The following is a 10,888-nucleotide window of genomic DNA, read 5'->3' on the forward strand; positions in this document are numbered from 1 at the left end:
TTCTGCTTCTAAGCAGGAGTGGTGAGACAGAGGCCCTCCCTGGTCACGGGTTGGTTCTCCTTTCGGGGCTTCTCCTGGGCCTCTGTCTCCAGCGAGGTAGGGTGGGCACAGCTCGGCTCATGCTGTGACTACTGTTGCTGTCCTCCTGCACAAGGCCTGGTCACAGCGACTATGCCGACTATACCCTGGCCCCTGAAGAGGCCAGAGGCCAGATAAATGAGGGTCACAAGCAGGAAACTCCAAGAGAAAACTTCTTGTTTAAGGGGCCTTCTGCTTGTCAGAAGTCTGTCCAGCAAAATCCTTCCTATGTATGAGTGGTGAGGACCAAAGGTGCCTCGAAACCGAGATGCAGATGGCTCTCTGATGACCTTCTTCAAGGCCCTGTAGCCATGAACTCATCCTGAAGACCAAGGTGCAGGTGTTGGGCCGTTTCCTGGGATGCAGAGCACCAGGAATAAGACGTCTGAGGGCGGGGTCAGGGGCTGCTCCCTACACACTTTCCCACCCAAGATCTTGTCGGTTAGAACAATTTGAAGAGAACCTATGAATGGGATTATTCAACTTCAGTTAAAAAAGAATAATCTCTACCTGAAAGCAAAAGATTGCAAGTGCGAATGTTTCAATTAATACATTAAAAGAGGCTATCTCATGCTTTTTCCTGGCTGCTGAGGAGGGGGTAGGGGAATGGGATACTGCGCTAACCCTTTAACTCAGCTCGTGCTGGTGTGGGACAGGAGCCCCCCAGAGTCCTGCCTATTCCAAACCCACTGATAGTCCACCTGAAAGTCCCAGACCTCCTCACAATCAGAGTGTGAGCATACATTAAAGTAAGTGTGTTCACATGAGTCTGGGGTTTCACAGGCTCCTGAAGCCCACCGTGCACCCTAGATTGAGAACCCTGCACCAGTGTGCAGGTGGGCACCTGCAGCTTCTCTCTCAGTGGCCCAGTGAACAGGGGCCCCTGCAGCTGCAGGTGAGCGTGGGTCTCGAGAAGGCCCTGCGGTTCCATTTTGGCCTGTACTGTCGCAGTGTAGCTTAGACAAGGGACTGGGGAAAGGCCACCTGCCTTTGGTGGAAACACCCTCCTCTTGCCAGGAGGTGTTTCAGAGCTCCTTTTGGATGGACAGGGAGCATTACCTGAATGAAATCCTTCTGAGTCTTGGCTGTGCCCCATTCTCCTATAATAGCTCCTTCAAAATAGCAGTTTCCAGAAATAAGCCTCACACGTAGCCTCTCTGAGAGGGTCTTTCCCTGTCTCACCCCAGACTCCCTCCCTCCCCCAACATACACAGGGACACGCCTAATTCATCCCACGCTCATTGGAGTTTGAGCAGAGTGGACAGGAGCAGCAGAATCTTGCATCAAATTGGGGGATACTGAGGTCTCTGTCTGTTGCCACGGAGGCGGGGAGCTCCCTCCAGGGTGGAGGGATGGAGGCCTGGCTAGTTTCTGGTACCCATTCCTGGTTCTCAGACTTTGAGCACCATTTCCCAGAGTGACAGGGGAAAGGGTATGCTGCGGGTGTCCTGGACCAGTGACGTGTGGCAGGTCGGAGGCGGGTGGAGGGACCTGCCCCTGGCCCCCGCCCCACGGTGTCCTTCCCAAAGGAAGCAGACACCGGAGTCGGTTGTCCACGTGACAGAGGCTATTTCAGCCCTGTACCTGAAGCTCTTTGTCCGGCCTTCAATCCTGGGCCGTCTAGATAGGAGTCCAAGGAGAGAAGTACAGGAACCAGGCCACAGAGATGGGCCCCCTGCTCTGGGGCTTCCCATCCCAAGCTCCACAGAGGAGGGTCAGGGTTAACGCTCTCTCACGCAGTTGAGATCACGAAATACCAGGCAGGTTACAAGTAGATGTGATTACCTACATAAGTGTGGTGAACGCTTTTAGTGGCTGCATGAAAGTGAAAGTATCTGCTCTGGGCAGGGCTGGAGACCTTTATTCAAACCCATCAGGGAGATTTCCTGGAGGAGGTGGGATTTAGCAGAATGTACCTCTGGTTTGAATAAGCCAACTGATTGTCTCAAATTTCCTTGTTTGGTTCCATGGAGAAGCACAGTAGGTATGGATCAACTGACCAGAGCAAAGTGTCATGTGGCTGAAAAATGGCCTGGTGGAGGGGGTGCATTTTTAGGGCCTTCACAGTGACGTCAGTGGGTGACAGAATGGCACACTCCCAAGTGTATGCCCACAGGCCGCATGCAGTTCCCTTCCAGGCACCTGTGTCTCCAGGCAGGGAAACAGGCAGATTCCCGTCTCCCCCACCTCCCTCTTCCTGGCTAAATGGAGTTTTGCCTTCTGTCTTCTTTTCCTCAGTCCATAGTGGCCTTTCTGAAGGATCCGAAAGGGCCCCCGCTGTGGGAGGAAGATCCTGGAGCCAAAGATGTGGTTCACATTGACAGTGAAAAGGTAATCTATTCCCTATCCGTTCTGATGGTCGCTGGAAGCGTCCCCTGAACCATGGCCTCCCAGAGACAGGTGCCCAAGGAGCTGAGAAGTGGAGTGTTCTTGACCAGCTGTGCTTTCCCCCAGGGGAGCTGGGTCAGGACCCTCCTCTCCGATGCTCCTCCCCAACCTCACAGGCTGCCTGAGAGCTTCCTCCATGGACTCCTTCTTAATGTATTTTAACATGTTTAGAGTTTCCGTATAGGAATATCTATTTAAATGTCCTCTCCTTGTTATGTAATCTGGTTGCTGCTGGAATCGACTTTGTGTTTTTTGCTTTTTAAAAAAGTGGGTTTGAGTTTGTTGTTGTTCTTAAAGAATCATCTGCGAGGTTTGGGTTATATTTCCAGAGGCTTGGGTCAGGTCTCTAATATTCTGAGGCATGGTGTAACTTTGAACAAATTGTTTACCCTCTTTTAGCTTCAGTTTCTGGGTTTGGCCAGGATTGGGGCGGGGGTGGGGGAGGTTGGGGTTGGGTTGGAGGTACTGATTTATCATCTCCATTCAGCCTTGACTCTCTTTCCTTTTTAAGAAGCATGTCAAGTGCCAGGAGGTGGTGGCACCTGTGCCTATAGCTATGCAACAACGAACAGCTCAAAAAGATGTTGCTCCTGGGTAGATCTTGTGATAATATGCAGTTTTAGCCCCTGGCCAGTGATAGCCTGGTGCCTCCCTCCCCAAGCTGTGCATGTCCTCAGGCTCCTAAGATTGCTCTTCTGTGACTAGAAATATTAAGCAAATATTTTTTCACGTCTGTAGGCAGTCCTCTTGTTATACTTTCTGCCATTTTCTCTCATGTAGAAATATAGATACAGCTGCTTTTTCGCTAATCAAATCCCCACATGAAATAACTAAAAGTTCCAAATGCAAGTTGAATTGCCGATTCAGATTTGTAATCCATCCTTACTGAAGGTAACTAAGCATCTCTGAATGTAAAGTAATATTTGTTGTTACTCAGGAAATGAAACCAAATTGTGACAGGCTCAGAAAAACGTTTCTTCTCAGACCTTTGACCAGGTTTTATCTGTAGGGATTCCAGATCATTTTCAAAGTGTTTGCATCCTCCATCCCAAGTCAGGGTCAAAGATTGGGTTACAAATTCTGTCTTAAAAGAGTGCCTTTTTGACAGACATGGAAACAAACTAAGTGTCCTTTGATAGAATATGTGGTGTATATGTATATACGATGGAATACTACTCGGCCATAAGGAAAGATGAAATACTGCCATTTTTTACAACACTGATGAATGTTGAGAATATCATGCTCAGTGAAATAAGTCAGATGGAAAAATAAGAACCATATGACTTCACTCATGTGTATAAAACAGAAAGCAACAAACAAAGGAAAAACTCATAGAGATGCTTCACTTTCACATGGATGTTTCTCTCTCTCTCCTTCTCAGTTCCTCTCTCTCTAAAAATCAATTAAAAAATAAAAAAGTAGCCCTAGCCAGTTTGGCTCAGTGGATAGTGTCAGCCTACTGACTGCAGGGTCCCGGGTTCAATTCTGGTCAAGGGAAATACTGCCATTTTTTACAACACTGATGAATGTTGAGAATATCATGCTCAGTGAAATAAGTCAGATGGAAAAATAAGAACCATATGACTTCACTCATGTGTATAAAACAGAAAGCAACAAACAAAGGAAAAACTCATAGACAAAGACAACAGTATGGTGCTTATCAGGGAAAAGGGGAGTGGGGGGAGGTAGCAAAGAGTAAAAGGGGCGAGCCCTGGCCGGTGTGGCTCAGTTGGTTGCATGTGACATATTATAGAATTGTACACTTGAAACATCTTTTTTCTTTTTTAAGGAATAGCTGTGCCTTTTCTTTTTTAAAAAAAAATATATTTTATTGATTTTTTTTACAGAGAGGAAGGGAGAGAGATAGAGAGTTAGAAACATCGATGAGAGAGTAACAACGATCAGCTGCCTCCTGCACACCTCCTACTGGGGATGTGCCTGCAACCAAGGTACATACCCTTGACCGGAATCGAACCCAGGACCCTTCAGTCCACAGGCTGATGCTCTATCCACTGAGCCAAACCGGTTACGGCGAAACTTATCTTATTAACAAATGTCATCTGAATAAATTTAATAAAAATTTAAAAAATGAGTGCCTTCGCTCTTTAGTTATATAAACAAGAGTAAACATTTTCAGAATGTATTATAAAATGTATTAAATTCCCATAAAATATTTGTAATCTTCTCTATCTAGCTGACAATTTGTAAGTAATGTGTATTCATAGTTGAAATTTTAGAAAATATAGCTTAAGGGTAAAAGAAAGAAAAAATCACTCCATCCCTTTCCTTAGAGATACCACTGCTGGTATTTCCTGTAGCCTTTTAGGCTTTCAACATAATGTGGTACATAAATATTAACAAAAGTTTCATTAGCTGTAATATGCTGTTTTGTAACTTGCTCCCCCACCCCACTTAATGTAACATGCACATCTTATTGTGACATTAAATACCCCTCTTCATAGTTTGCAGTGATGCAGCAATATTCCATTGTGCGGTTGTAGTACCATCATCTATTTACCTAACGTCTTGTTGCTGCCAGAAAGCTGCATTTTGAAATTTCCTCTTATTTTCCTTATTGTTCAGAAGAGAAAAACCTCTAATTTTCTCCTATGGAAACTGGTTAGAGGAGCTTATTGTTAATCAAAATATGCTCTGTCGTGGCGCTTCTTTGCCGTCCTTAATAGATTTGCCTTTTCCTGAACACCGTTGGCCCTCGCGGGAAGAAAGGTCTCCTGCCCTGCTCTCACAGAAGGCTCTCCATTAGCACTGTTGTGGCCTTCGTCTTTTTACATTGATTGTATTTATTCAACCAAGAATTTTATATTGCCTAACAGTGGGCCGGGAACTGTTCTCTACGGGTTTTACAAATACCCATGGTCAGTGTAGCTTGTAACCTCCTGGGGGTGTTGGGCATGTCTTGTCCTATGCTCACAGTGGGCTCTGGGGACACGGGTAGTGGGGGCCGGGCTGGGGCCAGGGGAATAGATTAGCAGGTGTGGGTTAACCCCATGTTCCAGATCCCTGTCTGGCATGTCAGGCCTACATGAAAACAACCACCCATCACAGTACAACCGCTCATAGACCACGTGAGAAGGGGCAGCCTGGTCGACAGCCTCATGCGGCATGAAAAGCTCCCTGTAGACGTGTAATTGTTCAGGTGGAGCTGAAAGTAAAGCTGGTAGCCTGGTCCCGACTCCTTCATCCCAGGAGGTGGCCGTGGGAAAGCCATTTGTCTGCTGGGGGCCTGTTTCCCCATCTGTAATATGCAATGGTGGTTCAGAAGAGATGGTCTCTGGGGTTCCTTCAGCTCCTGACACGCCATGACTCTTACCGCCAGCCCCCAAATCTGACAGTGGGATTTCTGCAGTGCTCGCCTGCCCCTCCCAGCACTGTGGTCACTGGGGGATGGGCCTCTGTTACTGTGGAGTGTGTGACCTGTGCTGTTCTCTGCTTGTGCCTCAGGACTTCAGACGGCTCCTGAAGAAGGAAGAGAAGCCGCTGCTGATGATGTTTTATGCCCCGTGTGAGTGACTGTTCTCCTTTGGGCCAGAGCTTGTTACTCAGATTCTTGGCGGGGCAGCTGGGGGTTTTGGGGCGGGGAGACTGGGAACCGGCCCCCAGTTTCTCACTTAGAACCCAAGTCACGCTGCTCATCCCATCTCATCATCTGTGCCTCTTGTCCTTCATCTTGACCATTTCATCTGGCTTTTCTCCCTCCTGCTTCTACATCAGTTTTTCTCTTGCTGAAATCGGCATTCTTCTGCCCTCTCCACCCCGAGGTCCACGCAGCCACAACTCAGGTCTCCTCTCAGGTTCCTTCCCCTGCCCCTCTGCCTCCCGGGGGGCCTGAAGCCCCTTCCCTGCCAGCTCTGTGCCCGGTGAGGCCTCGCTGGTTTCTCAGTGCGCTCTCCAAGGTGCTGCTGCTGCTCACCACCCGAAGCCCTGCTGGCTCCTGGCAGCTGCTGGGCAGCTACTCCTCCAGCTCCGAGCTCCTGCACACCTCTGCTGGTGCCACCCGGGAGGAGACAGGAGTCAGGACCAGGGAGAAAGTGGTTCGGTCTCTGGATACAGCAAGAGGCCTTCAGGAATAGCAAAGGATCACTAAGATGACAACCAGAAGACCTGGGTCCTAACCCCAGGTGTACTGCCAGTGAGCTGGGGGACTTGGTCAAGTCCTTCACTTCCCTGTTCCTCGGCTTCCATTTATGGAAAAGAAGGGGTTGGATCAGAGCAATGGCCTTCAAACTTTTGACATATTTCACAGCATTAAAATTTTTTCATTGAAACTCAGTACTATAAGTATACATAAATTATATATAAACAAGCTGAAACAAAAGTTTCACAAAATCATGCTAACCTTTACTACGTACTCTACCAGATGCAGTACCCACTGGTATTTTCTTTTTTATTCTGTTTTATTTAAAAGAAGTCATTGGTTCTTCCAACTACTTCATAACCCTCTAGTAAAGGGTCGACAAACTCTGGCCCCTAGGCTGGCTGCCTTTTTTGTAAATTAATTTTTGTTGGAACACAGCCACGTCCGTTTGTTTACACGTTGTCTGTGGCTGCTTCCAAGCAGAGTTGAGTAGTGACAGTATGTCCCCCAAAGCCTCAGATATCTCCCGTCTGGGCCACCCCTGTAGTCTCTTGGGTCCTGACCCACCGATTAGGAAACAATGGACCAGAGCCTGTGTGAGGCCCCTACAGCTGGGACTCAGTGACCATCACATGCCCCTCATGACAGCCAGATGCTTGACAGCTGGAGAAAGAGGGGCTGTGGGTAGTGGGAGGTGGGTGTGCCTGGGTGGTTCTGTGGCTCGGCTGGGTATCATGGCTGTGGCACTGGGGTTCTGTTGACTCTTGAAAGTCTCTCTTCCTGAGAAGTTCTTTGAGCAAAGGCCCCTCCCACTCCGACCCTGGTGACCATGCTTCCCCAGCTGATGCTCTTCTGTGGGGTTGTGGGGTTCTGGTGGTCCTGCCTGACGTGGGGCTGTTCACCATGACAACAGCCTCTCTCAGCTCATATTGATCACTGTGTGGCCCCATCTGCCCTCTCCACAGACACCTCGCTGGCCCCAGGGGTGTGCCTGCCTGTGCCTCTTTTCCTAGAAGACCTGGCTCTGCCTAGAGTGCTCCATACTTTAACCCCAGGTCATACTCTTTATAACACTCACTGCTTGGTTTCACCCCCTTTTGTTTCTCCTTGGAGGGGTCTTTTTAACTGCCTACCTGTGAATTGCTTCAGGATTGTCCTGCCTACACAGCCCCTTGAGGACATGAACCCCCTCCTTTGGCTCATGTCCAAACCCTCAGGACTCAACACATTGGTTAAATGAGACTAAAACAGTGTATGTCAGTAGATAGCACGCGTCACAAGCAGGATCCTGGTATAACCACGGGATCAGTATAATGGCACCTGTTCATCCCTAACAAAGAGTGGGTTCCTCGCAGTTTGCACTTGAGTGTGCCATCCCTCTCACTCACTCCCAGGCTGTCTGGCAGTGTGCCCATCCTCCTCATCACGGTGGGCAGCTATGCCAGCGTGGGCATTATCGTCACAAAATGGGAAGCTGCGTGGGAGAAGTTAGGTTCCTTGTAGGTGTCATGGCAGTTAGTGGGGGAGGGAGGGAGGAAACGCATAGCTGTGAAGTTCAGATTTGTGGGGGGCGGGGGGTCGGGTTAGATGGCTTCCTGGGTCCTAGGCGAGGAACTCCAGGATTCTTTAGCTGTTGGTTTTAACGAAACACGGTTGTGCTTTTATTCTGCACTGGCACTCAGGTCTTCCATGGCCTCATAATTGAGCTTATGCCTGGTACACAGACCAATTCTCTAACTGGGGAGCCATTTGGGGCTCCGACTCTTTGATCATGTTTGGGGTGAAGGAACTTAGAGGCTGTGTGAGCCTTTAGTTGTGACAAGGAATCTGGATCCCCAGGACCTACGGTTTATTTAGTGAATGCTTGTTGACTGCATTAATGAGAAAATAATAGGCTGACTGCTCTAACCTTTAGGGTTTGAGAGGGCTAATGAGTCTTATCTCTTCCCCTGCCTCCCATTGAATCAGTGGGAAGATAAACTCAGATAGGTACCGGCTCTCTTTTTGGTAACTGGCATGACCTCTTCCCCCAAAACGTCTTCCCCCTGCTGGCCTCCACCCACGGGGACAGTTGGCCGACTCACCACTCATTGAAGGTTTGAGTGGTAATGTTGCTGCAGGCTGCAGCAGGAAGAGCTGGGAGAGGCCGCACCTGTGGGGACAGGTAATAAATTAGGCTCCTGACTGATGAGTGTAGTACAGTGGGTGTCAGAGTCCTCCCATCTCATCAAGTCACTGAGTAAAAGTGGCCTGCCCTCAGAATAACACAGTGGGAGCTGCTACGCCCCCTGACAAGTGTCATATCGCTTCCTTCATGACGCTGTGGGGATTGTACTATGGTGGCAGCTCCTGGGGAGGGCACATCTTTTTTGTTTGTTTATTTTTATTAATCTCAGAGAGGAAAGGAAAGAGAGAAAGAGAGAGAGAGAGAGAGAGAGAGAAACACCAATGAGAGAATCATTGATCAGCTGCAACCCGGGCAAGTGCCCTGACCAGGAATCAAACCGTGACCTCCTGGTTCATAGGTCGATGCTCAACCACTGAGCCATGCCGGCCGGGTAGGGGAGAGCACATCTTGTCTTCTGAAGGCAGATGCCTGGGGTCACCCTGCAGCCTGACCTCACCACGGCTTCTGCTCTCCTAGTCTCCCTGAGTCTGAGCCTGAACTGATGGCATGAACTGAAGCCCAGGCCTGATATGCTGGGGGTGAGGGGGTTCATCTGTCTGCCAGGCAGGAATGTCAGGGAGGGGGTCGTGGGCATTTTGAGAGTTTTGTGTCAAAGTATCATGCATCGCACCTTGTCCAGTAGACTTGGTATTGAGAGGTTCAGGTGATCCTGGGGAGTTTGACCTGCTGACAGCTCCCCAGTGTCTCTATCTCTCTGTCCACACCTACCAAGTCGTTCACTCAACACGGATTAGACTTGTCAGCCTGCTGCCGCGTGGCCCTGTCTGCTCCGTGCCATGCTGAGATGAGATCTAGCCTGACGTGAGGTTCCGGGCAGCTTTGGTGTCTGCAGCCTTCAGATGCATCTCAAAGCCTGCTTTGCAGCCAAGTGGCTGTCAGACAGCCTTGTGTGTCAGCACGCCCACATCCGAGGAAACGGTGCTGGTGTTCTGCAGGACCCGCACTGAGGTGTGGCCCGCTCTGGTTGGAGGGAGGAGGGGGCTTGAAGTAGTAGTGGATGTTTGGGGCCTAGCTGTCTTGGCCCTGAGCTCCCCAAGTCTCAGGGGCTTCACCACCCCAGGAGAGGATTGTGACTGGCCGACCACAGAACCCCAGAGAGGGCTGAGCCAAGAACATCACAGAATCCTCCAATGTCAGAACTGTCCGATCCAACCTTCTCATTTGCCAGAAGGACAGCAGCCCCCAGTGACCTGTCCAGGGCCATCCAGCAAGTGGAGGGAAGACGGGGACCCGAGGCGTGTCATCCTGGCCTGGCGCTCTCCCCATGGGGCCAACAGCCAGCTTTCTCGTGGCAGGCCTACCTCCTGTCACTGAGCAATTACCCTTGTTAATGAAGGAGAAGAGGCACAGAAGTCCCAAACGTCATTGTGTCCGTGGTTGCACATTGTTCTAATGATATCTGATCCAGGTTCCTCTGCAGCCCTGGCTGGGTGGGGAGGGGAGGCTCTCCGCTGTGCATGAAGCGGGTGTTCTCCTGGCACCGGTTCTGGTTCCCTGAATTCCTCTTGAGCTCCCTGTCGGCTCCCAGTGATTCAGTACCTTGCCCTCCTCCAGCTATGTCACGTTTGCTTTGTCCCTCCCACGGGTACTGTCACTGCCAGGCTCTGTCCTGTTTCATGAATGTAAGCTCTTTGGGGGCCAGCACCTCTGCCTCCAGTTCCTATGTGTTCCTGGAGGCTGGGCACATGTTTGTGGATAGAGGTGGTCCTGAGGGGAGGGAGGGCGGAGCGCAGGGCCCAGCGCCCATAGTAACCAAGTCCGGTTTTTCTCCCCCCCGGTGACCAGGGTGCAGCATGTGCAAGAGGATAATGCCGCATTTCCAGAAGGCTGCCACCCAGCTGCGAGGCCACGTTGTAAGTGAGGCGCATGGGCCAGGCGGGGCTGGCTGCTTCCCCCCTGGGGAGATGCCATGGAACAGGGGCGTGGGGAGGGCAGGTTTTGAAATTTGAAATCGTGAGGGGGATTTATCCTATGCTGCTGCCCCTGCTGCCCTGGCGTGTGGTTCAGACACCTGTCCTCGGGAATCTTGAGAACTGATGCCATGGAGTTGCTGGGACCAGGGGAGTTTAGCACCTGTCAAAGGCTTGTAATGAAATAGCTAAGAAAACAGTAAGGGGTGTGCCGGGAGGCCGGTGGCC

The 10,888-nt window shown here is 50.2% G+C and overlaps 1 protein-coding gene across 1 annotated transcript in view; it reads left to right on the top strand.

Moving 5' to 3' along the window:
• The first annotated feature begins 2,268 nt into the window (after positions 1–2,268).
• PDIA5 (protein disulfide isomerase family A member 5) overlaps positions 2,269–10,888 on the top strand; it is a 46,627-nt gene continuing 38,007 nt past the window's right edge. Inside the window, exons 1-3 of the mRNA XM_006772896.2 lie at positions 2,269–2,409; positions 5,929–5,989; positions 10,536–10,603. Coding sequence (XP_006772959.2) covers positions 2,284–2,409; positions 5,929–5,989; positions 10,536–10,603 — 255 coding nt within the window. The 5' untranslated portion in view covers positions 2,269–2,283. The remainder of the gene's footprint in view (positions 2,410–5,928; positions 5,990–10,535; positions 10,604–10,888) is intronic.

This window comes from Myotis davidii, unplaced genomic scaffold (assembly GCF_000327345.1).
Source record: "Myotis davidii unplaced genomic scaffold, ASM32734v1 scaffold745, whole genome shotgun sequence".
Classification (NCBI taxonomy): Eukaryota; Metazoa; Chordata; class Mammalia; order Chiroptera; family Vespertilionidae; genus Myotis; species Myotis davidii.